The 22,741-nt window shown below is 31.3% G+C and overlaps 2 protein-coding genes across 2 annotated transcripts; both read right to left on the bottom strand.

Annotated features, from left to right (window-relative positions):
* Positions 1 to 16: 16 nt before the first annotated feature.
* Positions 17 to 8,627, bottom strand: LOC119615005 (methylenetetrahydrofolate reductase). Its single transcript, XM_037971089.1, is given in 6 exon segments — positions 17 to 331; positions 333 to 481; positions 1,902 to 1,906; positions 7,755 to 7,842; positions 8,028 to 8,072; positions 8,075 to 8,627. Coding segments are annotated over 6 exon segments (918 nt in total). The 5' UTR covers positions 8,565 to 8,627; the 3' UTR covers positions 17 to 190.
* A 2,746-nt stretch (positions 8,628 to 11,373) lies between these two features.
* Positions 11,374 to 14,513, bottom strand: LOC119615004 (ADP-ribosylation factor-like protein 5B; the record flags this gene model as incomplete). The annotated part of the gene is made up of 4 exons (XM_037971088.1): positions 11,374 to 11,615; positions 13,875 to 13,984; positions 14,100 to 14,225; positions 14,305 to 14,513. Coding segments are annotated over 4 exons (494 nt in total), but the record flags the coding sequence as incomplete, so codon positions are not given.
* Between the last annotated feature and the right edge of the window lie 8,228 nt (positions 14,514 to 22,741).

The following is a 22,741-nucleotide window of genomic DNA, read 5'->3' as shown; positions in this document are numbered from 1 at the left end:
TTTTTTTTTTTTTAAATTACTTTTATAATTTTTAAATTAATTATTTTACAATAAAACCCTCTTTTAGGAAGTTTCGATTTTCTTCTCATCTTTTCTTTATTAAATTTTGATTTTCACTAAAGCACTCAAACCTTTGGTATATTCTTGAATTTATTCATGGTAAAAAATGGCAAACCATAAACAATCTACATCACTGGCAAATATCGTTTCTATCATTCCACCGCTTTATTACAGCATAATCTCTGAAAATTGTATGTCCCAATTCATTTGTTTCCGATATTCTATCTAACAATTCCGCAGGCATTTTATCTTGGTAATAACGTAATAAGCCTCAGCAGCATACGTAAATTGTCGGGTACAAACATACCAACTAATATGGGTACTTTTATGGCTTTTGAACGACAATTTTTAACAAAATCAATTATCGCTTGGGGAGAGAAACAGATTTGTGTTATAATGAAATCAGCAAGCCGGCTTGAACCTGTAATAAAAAGTAATCAAACAATTTGTCTGTAATTAATAAAAGTTATATGTATTAAATAATCATAAGTTTGAATATAGGGGGTTTTCCGCGATTAGTTTTTTGTATTTTTATCGACACATTTTTGCGGTTTTTAGGGACAGAGTTATTAAAGGATGAATTTGTTAAACTATAAAAATAAAACATATATTCAATGAAGGTTTTTGAGATCATATTATAATCCACTAACTAACTAACTAACTAACTCAACTAACTAACTAACTACTAACTAACTACAACTAACTAACTAACTAACTAACTAACTACTAACTAACTACTAACTAACTAACTACTAACTACTAACTACTAACTACTAACTAACAACTAACTAACTACTAACTAACTAACTAACTAACTAACTAACTAACTAACTAACTAACTAACTAACTAACTAACTAACTAACTAACTAACTAACGACTACTACCTAACTAACTAACTAACTAACTAACTAACTAACTACTAACTAACTAACTAACTAACTAACTAACTAACTAACTAACTAACTAACTAACTAACTAACTAACTAACTAACTAACTAACTAACTAACTAACTACTAACTAACTACTAACTAACTAACTAACTAACTAACTAACTAACTAACTACTAACTACTAACTAACTAACTAACTACTAACTAACTAACTAACTACTACTAACTAACTAACTAACTAACTAACTAACTAACTAACTACTAACTAACTACTAACTAACTAACTAACTAACTAACTAACTAACTAACTAACTAACTACTAACTAACTAACTAACTAACTAACTAACTAACTAACTACTAACTAACTAACTAACTAACTACTAACTAACTAACTACTAACTAACTAACTAACTAACTACTAACAACTAACTAACTAACTAACTAACTAACTAACTAACTAACTAACTACAACTAACTAACTAACTAACTAACTAACTAACTACACTAACTACTACTAACTAACTAACTAACTAACTAACTACTACTAACTAACTAACTACTAACTAACTACTAACTAACTACTAACTAACTAACTACTAACTAACTAACTAACTAACTAACTAACTAACTAACTAACTAACTACTAACTAACTAACTAACTAACTAACTAACTAACTAACTACTAACTAACTAACTAACTAACTAACTAACTAACTAACTACTAACTACTAACTAACTAACTAACCTAACTAACTAACTAACTAACTAACTAACTAACTAACTAAAACTAACTAACTACTACTACCTACTAACTAACTAACTAACTAACTAACTAACTAACTAACTAACTACTAACTAACTAACTAACTAACTAACTAACTACTAACTAACTAACTAACTAACACTAACTAACTAACTAACTAACTAACTAACTAACTAACTAACTAACTAACTCTAACTACTAACTAACTAACTAACTAACTAACTAACTAACTAACTAACTAACTAACTACTAACTAACTAACTAACTAACTAACTAACTACTAACTAACTAACTAACTACTACTAACTAACTAACTAACTAACTAACTAACTAACTAACTACTAACTAACTAACTAACTAACTAACTAACTAACTAACTAACTAACTAACTAACTAACTAACTAACTAACTAACTAACTACTAACTAACTAACTAACTAACTAACTAACTACTAACTAACTAACTAACTAACTAACTAACTAACTAACTAACTAACTAACTACTAACTAACTAACTACTAACTACTAACTAACTAACTAACTAACTAACTAACTAACTTAACTAACTAACTACTAACTAACTAACTAACTACTACTAACTAACTAACTAACTAACTAACTAACTAACTAACTAACTACTAACTAACTACTAACTAACTAACTAACTAACTAACTACCTAACTAACTAACTAACTACTAACTAACTACTAACTAACTAACTACTAACTAACTACTACTAACTAACTAACTAACACTAACTAACTAACTAACTAACTACTACTAACTAACTAACTAACTAACTAACTACTACTAACTAACTAACTAACTACTAACTAACTAACTAACTAACTAAATGAACTAGAACTGTACTAGAACTGAACTAGAACTGAACTAAAACTGAACTAGAACTGAACTAGAACTGAACTAGAACTGAACTAGAACTGAACTAGAACTGAACTAGAAATAAACTAGAACTGAACTAGAACTGAACTAGAACTAAACTAGGACTGAACTAGAACTGAACTAGAACTGAACTAGAACTGAACTAGAACTGAACTAGGACTGAACTAGAACTGAACTAGAACTAAACTAGAACTGAACTAGAACTGAACTAGAACTGAACTAGACTGAACTAGAACTGAACTAGAACTGAACTAGAACTGAACTAGAACTGAACTAGACTGAACTAGAACTGAACTAGAACTGAACTAGAACTGAACTAGAACTGAACTAGAACTGAACTAGAACTGAACTAGAACTGAACTAGAACTGAACTAGAACTGAACTGAACTGAACTAGAACTGAACTAGAACTGAACTAACTGAACTAGTACTGAACTAGAATTGAACTAGAACTGAACTAGAACTGAACTAGAACTGAACTAGAACTGAACTAGAACTGAACTAGATCTGAACTAGAACTGAACTAGAACTGAACTAGAACTGAACTAGAACTGAACTAGAACTGAACTAGAACTGAACTAGAACTGAACTAGAACTGAACTAGAACTGAACTAGAACTGAACTAGAACTGAACTAGAACTGAACTAGAACTGAACTAGAACTAGAACTGAACTAGAACTGAACTAGAACTGAACTAGAACTGAACTAGAACTGAACTAGAACTGAACTAGAACTAGAACTGAACTAGAACTGAACTAGAACTGAACTAGAACTGAACTAGAACTGAACTAGAACTGAACTAGAACTGAACTAGAACTGAACTAGAACTGAACTAGAACTGAACTAGAACTGAACTAGAACTAACTAGAACTGAACTAGAACTGAACTAGAACTAGAACTGAACTAGAACTGAACTAGAACTGAACTAGAACTGAACTAGAATTGAACTAGAACTGAACTAGAACTGAACTAGAACTGAACTAGAACTGAACTAGAACTGAACTAGAACTGAACTAGAACTGAACTAGAACTGAACTAGAACTGAACTAGAACTGAACTAGAACTGAACTAGAACTGAACTAGAACTGAACTAGAACTGAACTAGAACTGAACTAGAACTGAACTAGAACTGAACTAAACTGAACTAGAACTGAACTAGAACTGAACTAGAACTGAACTAGAACTGAACTAGAACTGAACTAGAACTGAACTAGAACTGAACTAGAACTGACTAGAACGAACTAGAACTGAACTAGAACTGAACTGGAACTGAACTAGAAACTGACTAGAACTGAACTAGAACTAGAACTGAACTAGAACTGAACTAGAACTGAACTAGAACTGAACTAGAACTGAACTAGAACTGAACTAGAACTGAACTAGAACTGAACTAGAACTGAACTAGAACTGAACTAGAACTGAACTAGAACTGAACTAGAACTGAACTAGAACTGAACTAGAACTGAACTAGAACTGAACTAGAACTGAACTAGAACTGAACTAGAACTGAACTAGAACTGAACTAGAACTGAACTAGAACTGAACTAGAACTGAACTAGAACTGAACTAGAACTGAACTAGAACTGAACTAGAACTGAACTAGAACTGAACTAGAACTGAACTAGAACTGAACTAGAACTGAACTAGAACTGAACTAGAACTGAACTAGAACTGAACTAGACTGACTAGAACTGAACTAGAACTGAACTAGAACTGAACTAGAACTGAACTAGAACTGACCTTGAACTGAACTAGAACTGAACTAGAACTGAACTAGAACTGAACTAGAACTGAACTAGAACTGAACTGGAACTGAAATAGAACTGAACTAGAACTGAACTAGAACTGAACTAGAACTGAACTAGAACTGAAATAGAACTGAATAGAACTGAACTAGAACTGAACTAGAAACTGAACTAGAACTGAACTAGAACTGACCTTGAACTGAACTAGAACTGAACTAGAACTGAACTTGAACTGAACTAGACTGAACTAGAACTGAACTAGAACTGAACTAGAACTGAACTAGAACTGAACTAGAACTGAACTAGAACTGAACTAGAACTGAACTAGAACTGAACTAGAACTGAACTAGAACTGAACTAGAACTGAACTAGAACTAAACTAGAACTGAACTAGAACTGAACTAGAACTGAACTAGAACTGAACTAGAACTGAACTAGATCTGAACTAGAACTGAACTAGAACTGAACTAGAACTGAACTAGAACTGAACTAGAACTGAACTAGAACTGAACTAGAACTGAACTAGAACTGAACTAGAACTGAACTAGAACTGAACTAGAACTGAACTAGAACTGAACTAGAACTGAACTAGAACTGACTAGAACTAGAACTGAACTAGAACTAGAACTAGAACTAGAACTGAACTAGAACTGAACTAGAACTGAACTAGAACTGAACTAGAACTGAACTAGAACTGAACTAACTAGAACTGAACTAGAACTGAACTAGAACTGAACTAGAACTGAACTAGAACTGAACTAGAACTGAACTAGAACTGAACTAGAAAACTAAACTGAACTAGAACTGAACTAGAACTAAACTAGAACTGAACTAGAACTGAACTAGAACTGAACTAGAACTGAACTAGAACTGAACTAGAATTGAACTAGAACTGACTAGAACTGAACTAGAACTGAACTAGAACTGAACTAGAACTGAACTAGAACTGAACTAGAACTGAACTAGAACTGAACTGAACTGAACTAGAACTGAACTAGAACTGAACTAGAACTGAACTAGAACTGAACTAGAACTGAACTAGAACTGACTAGAACTGAACTAGAACTGAACTAGAACTGAACTAGAACTGAACTAGAACTGAACTAGAACTGAACTAGAACTGAACTAAACGAACGGAACTGACTAGAACTGAACTAGAACTGAACTAGAACTGACTAGAACTGAACTGAACTGAAACTAGAACTGGAACTAGAACTGAACTAGAACTGAACTAGAACTGAACTAGAACTGAACTAGAACTGAACTACTGAACTGAACTAGAACTGAACTAGAACTGAAACTAGAACTGAACTAGAACTGACTAGAACTGAACTAGAACTGAACTAGAACTGAACTAGAACTGACTAGAAACTGAACTAGAACTGAACTGAACTGAACTAGAACTGAACTAGAACTGAACTAGAACTGAACTAGAACTGAACTAGAACTGAACTAGAACTGAACTAGAACTGAACTAGAACTGAACTAGAACTGAACTAGAACTGAACTAGAACTGAACTAGAACTGAACTAGAACTGAACTAGAACTGAACTAGAACTGAACTAGAACGAACTAGAACTGAACTAGAACTGAACTAGAACTGAACTAGAACTGAACTAGAACTGAACTAGAACTGAACTAGAACTGAACTAGAACTGAACTAGACTGAACTAGAACTGAACTAGAACTGAACTAGAACTGAACTAGAACTGAACTAGAACTGAACTAGAACTGAACTAGAACTGAACTAGAACTAAACTGAACTAGAACTGAACTAGAACTGAACTAGAACTGAACTAGAACTGAACTAGAACTGAACTAGAACTGAACTAGAACTGAACTAGAACTGAACTAGAACTGAACTAGAACTGAACTAGAACTGAACTAGAACTGAACTAGAACTGAACTAGAACTGAACTAGAACTGAACTAGAACTGAACTAGAACTGAACTAGAACTGAACTAGAACTGAACTAGAACTGAACTAGAACTGAACTAGAACTGAACTAGAACTGACTAGAACTGAACTAGAACTGAACTAGAACTGAACTAGAACTGAACTAGAACTGAACTAGAACTGAACTAGAACTGAACTAGAACTGAACTAGAACTGAACTAGAACTGAACTAGAACTGAACTAGAACTGAACTAGAACTGAACTAGAACTGAACTAGAACTGAACTAGAACTGAACTAGAACTGACCTTGAACTGAACTAGAACTGAACTAGAACTGAACTAGAACTGAACTAGAACTGAACTAGAACTGAACTAGAACTGAACTAGAACTGAACTAGAACTGAACTAGAACTGAACTAGAACTGAACTAGAACTGAACTAGAACTGAACTAGAACTGAACTAGAACTGAACTAGAACTGAACTAGAACTGAACTGGAACTGAAATAGAACTGAACTAGAACTGACTAGAACTGAACTAGAACTGAACTAAACTGAAATAGAACTGAAATAGAACTGAACTAGAACTGAACTAACTGAACTAGAACTGAACTAGAACTGACCTTGAACTGAACTAGAACTGACTACTGAACTAAACTGAACTTGAACTGAACTAGAACTGAACTAGAACTGAACTAGAACTGAACTTGAACTGAACTAGAACTGAACTAGAACTGAACTAGAACTGAACTAGAACTGAACTAGAACTGAACTAGAACTGAACTAGAACTGAACTAGAACTGAACTAGAACTGAACTAGAACTGAACTAGAACTGAACTAGAACTAGACTGAACTAGAACTGAACTAGAACTGAACTGAACTGAACTAGAACTGAACTAGAACTGAAGTAGAACTGAACTAGAACTGAACTAGATCTGAACTAGAACTGAACTAGAACTGAACTAGAACTGAACTAGAACTGAACTAGAACTGAACTAGAACTGAACTAGAACTGAACTAGAACTGAACTAGAACTGAACTAGAACTGAACTAGAACTGAATTAGAACTGAACTAGAACTGAACTAGAACTGAACTAGAACTGAACTAGAACTGAACTAGAACTGAACTAGAACTGAACGAACTGAACGAGAACTGAACTAGAACTGAACTAGAACTGAACTAGAACTGAACTAGAACTGAACTAGAACTGAACTAGAACTGAACTAGAACTGAACTAGAACTGAACTAGAACTGAACTAGAACTGAACTAGAACTGAACTAGAACTGAACTAGAACTGAACTAGAACTGATCTACAACTGAAAGACCTGAACTAGAACTGAACTAGTACTGATATAGAACTGAACTACAACTGAACTAGAACTGAACTAGAACTTAACCAGAACTAGAACTGAACAAAGATTGAACATAACTAGATTGTAAGGAGCCAAAATTTCGTTATCTTCTTTATTTTTTATGTAAATTTTTCCAATTCTTACTTTTTCGCCAAATTATTCAAGTCATCTTCTATTGAAAGGCATTCAGGATGGCCTTCTGGATAACCACCAACTCCAATTGTTATAGAATCTAAATAGAAAAACAATACATACATTTAATTCCCAGAATCAACAAACTTATCAAATTACAATTTTATAACATTGCACTAGACAATAGTTTTTATTTTAAATTACTCGTGTTAATTGTTTACTTTAATTTCTTATCAGATTGACAATATGTTTACAAATAATACAGTAGTAATACTCCCTTCTCACCTCCTCTAAATTTACGTATATTAGCCACTAATTCCTCTGAATATTATACATTTGATTTGGTTCGAAAAAATCTCCACGTACGGCCAAAACATTAGAGAAATTTAAATTTAAAAATTCTTTTAATCTGGCCTCATGCAAACGATAGCATGAGAAATGTGGCAGCACTATGCCATGAGGCTGTAATTTACGCGCCAATTTTATTGACTCTACTTCTTCAAGATTCTCTACGGACCAGTAATCAGAACTTAACCAAACTATGGAGGTAAATAAAGGCATAAGAGAACCAAATGCTTTATAATCCAATAAAGTGTTGGCATGATGATTTCTAGCCAAGATTTCTATGCCATAAAAGAATTCTTTATTCTTTACTTTATTCTCAATTTCAAACTTAAGCTGTTGATCAGGAGCACTAGGAACACTTTCATTAAATTGCAATTTGAGATCGTATGATGAATGGGATGTTGTTGGCAAAATGTGAGCTCCCATAGCTGTGACCACGGTTTGATTAATTAATTGATTATTGTTTGTTGTAGACATTTTACTTCTGGCAAATTTTATTAAAATCAATTTAAGTTGTTGATAATCTCTATGCACTTTTAATACTAAACTTGTCATTCCGTTTAGTTGCTGCTGTTTATTTATTTGCTAAAGATCGGTAAGAGAGTAGAGCTGAGTACAAGAAAAGAGCTTTTTTACAAAAGCTTTTAATTTGTACTACAATATATACATATCTCTGGAAGAAACCAGATTTTTAGGAAAATAGATATTTTGCTTAGAGAATTTGTTGCGTGTGTTTTTAAAAATTGTATTCCTTACAAAGTCAATTTGTTGTAAAATTTAAGGGGATTTACATTTTAACGTTTTAGTTTAAACTTTAAACTAATTTAATAAATTTCTCTTGTTTTTAATAATACCTTTAATGGAAAATTTTGCAAATATTAGTTTAGTTTACAGTTTTGTTATTGTAATCCTGTTTTACTTTCATTAAGTGTTTAGTTTATAAAGTAATTCCCCTGATCAATAAATTATTTTTAAATGTATTAATTAACAAATATACCAAAAAGTATTGCAAGTATTGATAAATGCACAGTGGTTAAGAAATATGATTTATACATTTTTCATTTTGAATCAACAGTCAGATATGATAGACGGAACAAGAACTGAAATAAAACTGAACAACAACTGAACTAGAACTGCAGTAGAACTGAATTAGAACTGCAGTAGAACTGAACTAGAACTAAACTAGAACTGAACTAGAACTGAACTAGAACTGAACTAGAACTGAACTAGAACTGAACTAGAACTGAACTAGAACTGAACTAGAACTGAACTAGAACTGAACTAGAACTGAACTAACTGAACTACTGAACTAGACTGACTAGAACTGACAATACTGAGAAACTGAACAAGACTGAACTAGAACTGAACTAGAACTGAACTAGAACTGAACTAGAACTGAACTAGAACTGAACTAGAACTGAACTAGAACTGAACTAGAACTGAATAGAACTGAACTAGAACTGAACTAGAACTGAACTAGAACTGAACTAGAACTGAACTAGAACTGAACTAGAACTGAACTAGAACTGAACTAGAACTGAACTAGAACTGAACTAGAACTGAACTGAACTAGAACTGAACTAGGACTGAACTAGAACTGAACTAGAACTGAATTAGAAACTGAACTAGAAACTGAACTAGAACTGAACTAGAACTGAAGCTAGAACTGAACTAGAACTGAACTAGAATTGAACTAGAACTGAACTAGAACTGAACTAGAACTGAATTAGAACTGAACTAGAACTGAACTAGAACTGAACTAGAACTGAACTAGAACTGAACTAGAACTGAACTAGAACTGATCTACAACTGAACTAGACCTGAACTAGAACTGAACTAGTACTGATATAGAACTGAACTACAACTGAACTAGAACTGAACTAGAACTGAACTAGAACTGAACTAGAACTGAACTAGAACTGAACTAGAACTGAACTAGAACTGAACTAGAACTGAACTAGAACTGAACTAGAACTGAACTAGAACTGAACTAGAACTGAACTAGAACTGAACTAGTACTGAACTAGAACTGAACTAGAACTGAACTAGAACTGAACTAGAACTGAACTAGAACTGAACTAGAACTGAACTAGAACTGAACTAGAACTGAACTAGAACTGAACTAGAACTGAATTAGAACTGAAGTATTTTTTAATAAAATAATGAACTGAATTATTTTAAAATAAAATAATTGAATTAAAACTTTATTTTTAATATTTTTATATATAATATTTATTTATTAATTATTTATAATTATTATTATTATTTAGCTTTACAAATACAAGTTTATTTTATTTTTCTTGTTCATTACTGTTTTTTGAGTTTTGGCAAATATTTCGAATTTTGTATGCATTAAATGTATAATTCTTAATTTTCTTTTTACAATTTTTTTTATCAAAAACTTTAAATTAACAAAACATAAAAACCAAACTGACAAAGAAAAAATTTCAACAAAAATTAAAAACCAAAAAATTTTTTTTTAATTTTTTACTTTTTATTTTAAAACTTAAAAAATATATTTTACTAATTAAATTTAATTTTTTTCCATAAAAACAATTTCTTTAAGAGCACACATTAATTGTACATTATAGAATTTTTTTCTTTCGATTTGTTAAAGAAATTCTTATAAAATTTTTATTTATTATAGAGTTAAATTATTTCTTTTTTTTTTTTTTTGTTATTTTTTAAAAATATAAGAGCAATTAAAACAAAAACAAATTAAATTATTTAAATAATAAGAGTATAAACTTATATGTGTTAAAAAAAACATACAATGCGCTTTGGTAAATTAGTTGTTTGAATAAAAAAGGCGCCTGTCGTCAATGAATAACTTACATTTCTTTAAATTCTCATTAAGTATTTATATTTTTCTAAAGTTCTTTTAGTTAATTTACAGTTTTTTTTTAATTTTTTCAAAAATCTTTTAAATTAGAATACTTAAACTAAAAATAATAAAATAAATCTATAAATTATACAATTCTAAAACTGTTGAGAAGAATAAAAGACAAAAGGGAAAATCTAACTTCTCTTCAATATTAATTAAACAAAAAAACACTTTGTTTTAAAAAATCGAATTAAAAGTTAATTTTAAAGTTCTATCTTTTGCCTGTTTGACTTTTTAAAAATCTTTCCCTTTTGATTTCTACTAAATTTTCAGTTTTTTTAAAGGATTACAAAATAAATCCTTTTTTTTTAATTTATATAATTTATTAGTTTAATTCATAATGGAGTACTTTATAAATATAAAACTTTAAGAGGGGAGGCTGCTTTAAAATGTGTGTGTGTGTTTTTTTTATGTTTAAGATTTACAAATTACATTTACTTACAAATAATTAAATTGTTTTTCTTCATTGTTGGTTTTTTTTATCTTTTGTATATATATAAAATTATTATAAATGTTTTTGTTGTTTAATAATATATAAATAGTAATTTAATTATTGATTTAACTATAAACTACTATCGCAGTCCATTTGAGTATGTCATTTCTTTTTGATGCGTTGAACAATCCATTCCAAACCCTGATAGAGTCTGTAAAATAGCAAGAAAAGGGAAATTAAAAAAATATTGCAAAAAAGTAAAAATACATAAATAAATGAAGTCAAAATACCGTGAGGTATTTTAATATAACTAAAATTTTTTTACAATCTTATTAAAAATATAATAAAAGTTTTATTATTGCTGAAATCTTAGTTAGATATCATGTTTAGGTGGATTGTTTATAATATCTAAATCTAAATGTATTTTTAGCTTCAGATAATAAAGTTATTGCCTTTATCGTTAATACACGAAAAACAGATATTTTTAAATTTAGAAGTTATAATCTGATTACTCGAAATTACAATTTGCTTTTAAGAAAAATTAAAATGTAGAACTAAAGTGGAACAGAACTAAAATTGAACTAGAACTGAACTAAAACTGAACTAGAACTTCTGTAGAACTAAACTAGAACTGAACTAGAACTAAACCAGAACAGAACTAAAAACTGAACCAGAACTGAACTAGAACTGAACTAGAACTGAACTAGAACTGAACTAGAACTGAACTAGAACTGAACTAGAACTGAACTAGAACTGAACTAGAACTGAACTAGAACTGAACTAGAACTGAACTAGAACTGAACTAGAACTGAACTAGAACTGAACTAGAACTGAACTAGAACTGAACTAGAACTGAACTAGAACTGAACTAGAACTGAACTAGAACTGAACTAGAACTGAACTAGAACTGAACTAGAACTGAACTCGAACTGAACTAGAACTGAACTAGAACTGAACTAGAACTGAACTAGAACTGAATTTGAACTGAACTAGAACTGGACTAGAACTGAACTAGAACTGAACTAGAAATATAACTGAACTAGAACTGAACTAAAACTGAACTAGAACTGAACTAGATCTGAACTAGAACTGAACTAAAACTGAACTAAAACTGAACTAGAACTGAACTAGAACTGAACTAGAACTGAACTAGAACTGAACTAGAACAGAACTAGAACAGAACTAGAACAGAACTAGAACAGAACTGAACTGAACTAGAACTGAACTAGAACTGAACTAGAACTGAACTGGAACTGGAACTGAACTAGAACAGAACTAGAACAGAACTGAACTAGAACTGAACTAGAACTGAACTGGAACTGGAACTGAACTAGAACTGAACTGGAACTGAACTACAACTGGACTAAACTAGAACTCAACTAGAACTCAACTAGACTAACTAACTGAACTAGAACCGAACTAGAACTGAACTAGAACCGCTGAACTAGAACTGAACTAGAACTGAACTAGAACTGAACTAGAACTGAACTAGAACTGAACTAGAACTGAACTAGAACTGAACTAGAACTGAACTAGAACTGAACTAGAACTGAACTAGAACTGAACTAGAACTGAACTAGAACTGAACTAGAACTGAACTAGAACTGAACTAGAACTGAACTAGAACTGAACTAGAACTGAACTAGAACTGAACTAGAACTGAACTAGAACTAGAACTGAACTAGAACTGAACTAGAACTGAACTAGAACTGAACTAGAACTGAAACTAGAACTGAACTAGAACTGAACTAGAACTGAACTAGAACTGAACTAGAACTGAACTAGAACTGAACTAGAACTGAACTAGAACTGAACTAGAACTGAACTAGAACTGAACTAGAACTGAACTAGAACTGAACTAGAACTGAACTAGAACTGAACTAGAACTGAAACTAGAACTGAACTAGAACTGAACTAGAACTGAACTAGAACTGAACTAGAACTGAACTAGAACTGAACTGGAACTGAACTAGAACTGAACCAGAACTGAACTAGAACTGAACTAGAACTGAACTAGAACTCAACTAGAACTGAACTAGAACTGAACTAGAACTGAACTAGAACTGAACTAGAACTGAACTAGAACTGAACTAGAACTGAACTAGAACTGAACTAGAACTGAACTAGAACTGAACTAGAACTGAACTAGAACTGAACTAGAACTGAACTAGAACTGAACTAGAACTGAACTAGAACTGAACTAGAACTGAACTAGAACTGAACTAGAACTGAACTAGAACTCAACTAGAACTCAACTAGAACTAAACTAGAACTAAACTAGAACTAAACTAGATCATGAACTAGAAAACTAGAATTAGAACTGAACTTGAAGTTTTCAGATCAGGTTAGATTAGTAGAGATCAATTTTGAGGTGGGTATATTCCACTATTCTTGAGGTGAAAATAGACACTTCTCAACTTCGAAAATAATATTTATTATTATTTTTAAATTAAAAAAATCCCAAACTCACCCTTCTCCCGTTAACGCACAGCAGCCTTGTATGTGCCATTGATGTTTTTTAATTGAGGTTAAATCCAATTGACGTGATATTTCAGCAGCTGACATTGAGCCTTTTAAGTCCTACAAACATAAAACAAACAACAAAATATTACAAAACATTAACAACAGCAAAAACAATAAGTAAACAAATTCAAAAATTTCTTATAAATTCCAACACAATTTCAATCCCACTAACCTGTTTATTGGCATACACCAGCAGACTGGCTTTACTCAAGTCTTCGTGTTGCAACATTCTATATAATTCTTCACGTGTCACAGCCAAACGTTCACGATCTGTTGAGTCGATAACCATAATAATGAACTAAACGGGAAAACATACAAAAATATTATTAAAATAATAAAAAGAAATTCACGTTATACAAGAAATTAATTTAACCCACCTCTGTATTTGTATAATATGTACTCCATGCTGCTCTCAGACTCTGTTGTCCTCCCAAATCCCACACAAGAAAATGTATATTTCGCCACACAACCTCTTCGACATTTGAGCCAATTGTGGGCGATGTGTGGACGACTTCATTCATAAGAAATTGATAGAGTATTGTGGTTTTGCCAGCATTATCTAAACCGACCATTACTAATTTGTGTTCTATAAAATTAATGAAAGTAAAATAGATGAGAATGTTAATTAGCGAGGATTGAGATTAATTTAGTTGGTAGTTTAATTGATTCGTTTCGGAATTGTAAATTAATAGATTTTATATTAAAAGTTATTATATAGATAAGGAAGATTTTTAATTTGTAGTGAAATTTGAAAATGTACTTTGAAGAATATACAGTAACGTTTTAATTTGAATTTACTTAAATTGTTATAAAATATTGAATTTTTGGTGATATCTAAAATTGACCCAATAATCGGGGTCTTCATAAAACTAACTTAACCAATTTTTTGCAGAGAAAACTTATATAGAGTAAGATTGCTATAAATAAACTATCATGCAGAGAGTTTTCTATATAACAAACGCTTATAAGAACAATTTTCTAAAGAAAAAGTTTAGTTTATACGACAATTAAGCTGCCGCCGGTAATTTCTATTACAAGCAGCCACCGCCGACCAAAAATGATTGCGCCGCCGTTCATTATGCATCGGCTTGTATCTTTGCCAATGATCGAAAAGCTCCTTGATAAATAAGAACAAATGGAGAAGATGTATAGATGATTTGGAGAGCTGAAACTTAAGTTTAGAACTTGGCAATTTAGCTTAACAGTTCAGTCTTCAAAGATCTGTACCATCCCTTGATCTAGTTTCTGCAGAATGTTAGTGGTTAACTAAACTGAACCTCCTAAAGTCTATTTTCCTTCACTAGGCAGTTAGCCATTGACACAAGAATGCCGAAAAAGTAGCCCTAGGAAAAGGGACGTCATTCTGGCACAGATCGGGCTATACCCAATACCTCTAATTAGTTTGAGTCCTCAAATTTTATATAAACAACTTTCATATGAACGGACTATCTATAGTGGGCGTGGCACTTTCCATATAATGAAAATATGAAATCAATGTATCTAAATAAAATGGCCGAGCTAGGGGGCGTGGCATATGTATTAAATAAAAATCGTATATCTGGGAAACTATAGGGACTAGAATCCTTAAATTTGGCAAGAGAAACATTGAAATGATTATGAAAATTTTAGAGAATATATGGCAATACTAGCAATACGGGGCGTGGCAGCTCCCAAACGAATTAAATGCAAAAATTTGTATATCTTTAAAACTATTAAACTATTCATGTAAATATTTTGGATATAAATTGTCAGATTAGCTATATATGTACATATCTGGAGCTAGAACACTAAAAGTCCAATCTCTCGACTTTAAAGATGGACTTTAAGATGGCATTGAAATTTGTATAAATAAAGTTTCCTTCACGCTGTTATACGGTGTCAATGAATGATCAAAACACGCGGGTTTTTCAAAATTTAACACATGATATCTTGAAGACCTGAGTCATTGGACTTTAAGTTGACATAAAAAATTTTATAAATAAAGATGTCTTCACGCCTGTTATACGGTTTCAAAGATTGGTCGAAAAAAGGGGGGGTTTTCAAGATTTAGCACATCATATTTTGAAGACTTCAGAGGTATCCTTTAGAAAAGTTTTTCTTGCTCTCTGGGTTTTGACTTTTTCGACTTTTGTTGTCCTGTGTAATTTAACGATTGCACTAATGATTTCGTTTCAAACAAATAAATCAAAGTTTGTTGTTCAGAAATATATAAAAAAACAAGTAAGAATTTATAGTCGGGCATGACCGACCATATGATACCCTACACCAGTAATTATGTATATTAAAAATGTTGTTTATTTTTTTTTAATAATAAAGCATTTTATTTCGTGTTTACCTTAATTCAGAAATATATTCACCCGTATCGCCGCCAATAGAAGTGAAATTTTTGTTTTCTTGAAATTTTCATTCTCCTTGAAGGGAAAATTGCTATCGTGAACTTGTTGTGAACAATTCATTCACAATAGTTGTTTTGGTATGCAACAGCTGTTCATGTTTACAAAATTCCATCACAAATTTCATAACAGGGGAATATTTTTCACGACCAAAAAATTAGTGAACGAAAAAAGTGAAAAGGGAAAATATTGAAATGATAAATGGCGATAGCGGGGCAGGGTGTTATATGGGCCTATATTTATACATTTTGATAGAGGGATTTAAGTCTACATTAACTTATTTATGCAGAATATCATCGTGATATTAGTCTTTATAAGTAAATTTTTTATAGGGGAACTATGTATGGGACATAGTTAGTTAGTCAGTTAGTTAGGTTAGTTAGTTGTAGTTAGTTAGTTAGTTAGTTAGTATTAAGTTAGTTAGTTAGTTAGTGAGTTTAGTTAGTTGTTCGTTTAGTTAGTTAGTTAGTTAGTTAGTTAGTTAGTTAGTTAGTTAGTTAGTTAGTTAGTTAGTTAGTTTAGTTGTTCTTAGTTAGTTAGTTAGTTAGTTCGTTAATTTAGTTAGATTAGTAGTTAGTTAGTTTAGTTGTTCGTTAGTTAGTTCGTTCGTTAGTTAGTTCGTTCGTTAGTTCGTTAGTTAGTTCGTTCGTTGTTAGTTAGTTAGTTAGTTCGTTCGTTCGTTAGTTAGTTCGTTAGTTCGTTCGTTAGTTCGTTCGTTCGTTCGTTTCGTTCGTTCGTTTTCGTTCGTTCGTTCGTTCGTTCGTTCGTTCGTTCGTTCGTTCGTTCGTTCGTTCTTGTTCGTTCGTTCGTTCGTTCGTTTCGTTCGTTCGTTCGTTCGTTTTCGTTCGTTCGTTCGTTCGTTCTTCGTTCTTCGTTCGTTCGTTCGTTCGTTCGTTCGTTCGTTCGTTCGTTCGTTCGTTCGTTTTCGTTCGTTCGTTCGTTCGTTCGTTCGTTCGTTCGTTCTTCGTTCGTTCGTTCGTTCGTTCGTTCGTTCGTTCGTTCGTTCGTCGTTCGTTCTTCGTTCGTTCTTCGTTCGTTCGTTCGTTCGTTAGTTCGTTCGTTCGTTCGTTCGTTGCAAGGAGGATGTCTCTCCTCCAATCCGAAGAAATACCCCTAGGCCTCTATCGGGCCTGTTGTGGGCTCCTTAACCAGTGCCTCAGGTGGGAATCGAACCCACCACCTCCGGTCCACCAGACTAGAACACTAACCACTAACCTACCGGAGGCCACATAGGGACATAAAGTGATACAAGAATAGACCTATTCGGGGGGTTCGTTTGTATTGGGGCTGCAATATGCTTCATCCTTGAAGAATATGTGCCAATTTTCATCAAATTATCTTGAAAATTTTAACCTGTAGATGGACGAACAGACATAGACAGACAGACATTGCTCAATAGAGTCAGAAATTGATTCCGAGCCGATTGGTATACTTTAAGGTGGGTGAAGGGACAATATTTTTGGTTGTTACAAACATCAGTACCAACACATAATACCCTATAGTATAGGTGTAGGGTATAAAAATCTATATTATTTGTATATAAGAAACCTCTGATTAGATCAATAACAGCAATAATAATAATAATAACAAAAAAACTATAATAATGAATTGCTTTTCTCTATGTAATCAAATATTGTATTTTATGGTCTTAAACAAGAACCAACAACTTCCCATACAAATGTTTTAAATATGTTATCAATTGGGGAAAAAAAAAAGTTCATTCTATACAAAAAAGATAAGATAATTTCAGAAGACGACAAAGCAGCAACAGCAGCAGCAGCAATAAACAAAATATTAATAATTTATATATATATAAATATTGTTGTTGTTAAGGTCATTAAAAGATCTTTATTTTTTTTAAACAATAACAATATTCAAGTACGCTTTAGTTAATAAGGGCATAAGTTGATTAATTTTATAAAATGAGTTCAATGCAATTTACTAGCTAGTGGCATGTGTATATGTGTAATATAATTAACCCGCATTTAAAAGAAGAAGATTTTTATTTTATTTTTGCCTCTAACTATTAAACATGCTAATATGCCAAAAGCAATTAAACTACAGTAATTATACACAAAATTGTATGTAGGATGTTTTTTTAAGAGAAAACGCCTAAAATGTGTTAGTTTAATTGTCTGTAAAGAAGAAGTGTTGTAAACCAAAGTGTTTTTGAAAATATTAAAACTATTCTAAAGCTATATGAGCTTAACAAAAGATTTTATTATATATACTTTTAGATCTTTTATAATTACCCTATGAACATAGGCTAAACCATAAAATTCCATCATATGCCATATATAAAAAATATTTCAAAACAAAATTTAAATAAATGATAGAAACCATATGATACTTGTAAACTTGCAATTGTTTTAAAAGAGCAACGAACTTTTTGTATCTTATTAATACTATAGTATTCTAATATTTTTTATATCAGGGGCCATTGTCATAATGATTTGTATTAAGTAATAACATATTTGTAATTAACAACTAATAGAAATTGTTTAAATAACTCAAATTAACGGTATACGCACAATTGGGACGAACGACGAATTTCGTATAGCACGACGAACTAGTCGACAAAAATTCGTTGCGTAAATTCGTCGAATGGAACACAATCAAATTATTCGTACTGCGAATTCGGGCTACCGGAATTGGTTTTAAAACAATTTTCCCCAATTAATTCGTCGTTCGTCTGCGTAAGAAATAGAAATAAACCTATCGCATAGTTCGTTACGTACGACGAATTTCGTCATACGCAATGATTGTGTACATTTTCATATACCCAAGTGTGTTCTATTTCTGACGACGAATATTCGTTCCGAAAAATTCGTCGTTCGTCCCAATTGTACGTATACTATAAAATGAAAGTTTTTTTTTTATTATACAATATTGCCTTTTTTAATTTATTAATAAACAATTTAAATATATAAAAAACCATAGGGGGAAATGTTTTGTTTATACATAAGTATACCCCCCTATAAATAAAATAATATTTATAATGAAAATATTACTTAATTAAACCTTTGTTATTTGGTAAAAGTTAATTTGTATTTTAATTAAATATTTCTATAATTTGAAAAAAAAAAAAAACATTAACAGATTTACTGGAATCAAGGAAATAATGTTAAATATATTTTTAATTTTTTTAAAACAATTATCGCTAACTAGGTACATGGTAGCCACTGAACATTTGTGTTGCAGTTAATCAATATATAACACGAATGTTAACAAGATTTATAAATTTCTATCTATTGTAGTTTTTTACATTGAAATATTTTTAGACCAAAACTGCATACAGGTAACATCAACAAACTAAAAGCTCCCTTTTTAATGTATCCCAGCAAAACATTTTAAATTTGTTTAAAATAGCCAGTAGTTATTTCATTCATTACTTGATAATGAGTGTTCATTAGCAAACACATTAAGTTCTTTACCAAAATGAGTAATTACTTGAGCCAAGCAATATCATTCAATTGCCTGGGGTCCAATTTCAAGCTGATCGAGGAGTTAACACGGATTCATACCTTACTGCATACATTGCTTTACAAACAAGTCTACAGAATAGTCAACTAACTAGTCCACAGACTAAACGTAAAAGACAACTCAGTCGACAAGACTAGTTCACAGACAAATCAATAATAATGTTGAAAGTAGGATATATGTAAAATCAGATCCTCAAAATACACCTTTTTTCAGTTTGCTGCGCTAAATTCAAACGAATTTCCCCATCAGTATTTTCTGAGAGATGTAAACTCTGGAAGAACGTCACCCCAAAGGGCAAGATATATGGGGAGTTTAATCGTGAATTTGATTTGAACTAATTAACGAACGAACGAACGAACGAATTAACTAACTAACTAACTAACTAACTAACTAACTAACTAACTAACTACTACTAACTAACTAACTAACTAACTAACTACTAACTAACTAACTAACTAACTAACTAACTAACTAACTACTAACTAACTACTAACTAACTAACTAACTAACTAACTAACTACTAACTAACTAACTAACTAACTACTAACTAACTAACTAACTAACTAACTAACTAACTAACTAACTAACTAACTAACTAATAACTAACTAACTAACTAACTAACTAACTAACTAACTAACTAACTAACTAACTACTAACTAACTAACTAACTAACTAACTAACTAACTAACTAACTAACTAACTAACTAACTAACTAACTAACTAACTAACTAACTAACTAACTAACTAACTAACTAACTAACTAACTAACTAACTAACTAACTAACTACTAACTAACTAACTAACTAACTAACTAACTAACTAACTAACTAACTACTAACTAACTAACTAACTAACTAACTAACTAACTAACTAACTAACTAACTAACTAACTAACTAACTACTAACTAACTAACTAACTAACTAACTAACTAACTAACTAACTAACTAACTAACTACTAACTAACTAACTAACTAACTAACTAACTAACTAACTAACTAACTAACTAACTAACTAACTAACTAACTAACTAACTAACTAACTAACTAACTAACTAACTAACTAACTAACTAACTAACTAACTAACTAACTAACTAACTAACTAACTAACTAACTAACTAACTAACTAACTAACTAACTACTAACTAACTAACTAACTAACTAACTAACTAACTAACTAACTAACTAACTAACTACTAACTAACTAACTAACTAACTACTAACTAACTAACTAACTAACTAACTAACTAACTAACTAACTAACTAACTAACTAACTAACTACTAACTACTAACTAACTAACTAACTAACTAACTAACTAACTAACTAACTAACTAACTAACTAACTAACTAACTAACTAACTAACTAACTAACTACTACTAACTAACTAACTAACTACTAACTAACTAACTAACTAACTACTAACTAACTAACTAACTAACTAACTAACTAACTAACTAACTAACTAACTAACTAACTAACTAACTAACTAACTAACTAACTAACTAACTAACTAACTAACTAACTAACTAACTAACTAACTAACTAACTAACTAACTAACTAACTATCTAACTAACTTATTAATTCGGCCATAGATTTTGCATTCTTCACGTTACATTCGGTCCTTCATGCCCGATTATCCTCCTGTTCCATAATCTCGTGATTACGAAGGCGGTACTGTATTTCGCTTTCAGGGTTTTCAATGTATATAGACCCACTTTTTTCTTCCAGTTTTCGTGTAGGAATTGATTGTTAGGGGTTTGCACATATGTTTTGCTTTCTCAGGATCTACTATTGGGGTCAATATCTCACAGTTGCCTACAATTTCTGTTACCGGTATGCGATCGGTCAATATACGCAGAAAAGGTGCCTTGCAACCGGTTTTTGCAAATTCAACTCGTATTTTATGCATGAAAGTAAAATTTTGGAGATCTTGGTCTTGTAGGACATAAAAATTAACTTGATTCTACGACAAGAAAGTAGATCGGCCCATTTATATAAAGAAAGAGAAGCCAAAAGATAAAAAATGATTGAATATAAGATATCCAAAACAATAGAATCGATACAATTTGATAAGCTTATAAATGCAACTTAGTAGTTCAAAACTAACAGTCGACATATCGACAAGATCTCGGAAAAACGTATGACATTGCAAATAAGGACATGTGCACAAAGTCGAGCTGGGCAAAAAGTTATGTTAAGCCAAAGTTTTCCTGTTAAAACAACAACTGAACTGTAATTTAATAGTTCAAATTCAAATGATTAACTATAGTTAAATACTAAATTGTCAATTAAAGTTTAAAATTTCAAGTTTATCAAGGTCTTAAATCACTTATCCTCTTACATGTATTCATCAATATAATTTGGAAGTTTATAGTATTATTTTAACCAAATTTTCAAGTTCAGGTTTTTATCAAGGTACGGTTTTTCATTAGCGTACTAAAACTCGTAAAGCGTAAAATATATTTGTATATTTAAATTATCCAAAGCGAATGGCCCAATTAATTATATAGTATTGCGTGGGGGGTCAACGACTGTGTACAGAATGTTAATAAATACTTTCATTGTCAAATGAAAGTATGCGTGTTATGATTTTTTTTTTTTTTTTGAATTGACAAAGATTGACAGTAAAGTTAAAACAAAAGTTATCATATTACCAAACGTAAATGTTATTAGTAGTAGTTTGTTGATTTTAATATCGTCTTTGTTACCAATTGCTGATGATGGTGCTGATGACAAACTTAAGTATATGTACTTAAGTGTGGAGGGTATTATGCGTTTGTGCTGATGTTTGTGACACCCAAAGTAAACCAAGCGGTTAAAATCACTTTCTGAGTCGATTTAGCTATGTCCGTCCGTCTGTCTATCTGTCTGTCTGTATGTCTGTATGTCTGTATGTCTGTATGTCTGTATGTCTGTCTGTCTGTCTGTCTGTCTG

This window comes from Lucilia sericata, unplaced genomic scaffold (assembly GCF_015586225.1).
Source record: "Lucilia sericata isolate MDLA Ls3-8-SP2 unplaced genomic scaffold, ASM1558622v1 Contig003877F_arrow, whole genome shotgun sequence".
In the NCBI taxonomy this organism is placed as follows: Eukaryota; Metazoa; Arthropoda; class Insecta; order Diptera; family Calliphoridae; genus Lucilia; species Lucilia sericata.
Note: the sequence above shows the minus strand (reverse complement) of the source record. Positions and strands in the feature narration are given on the sequence as shown.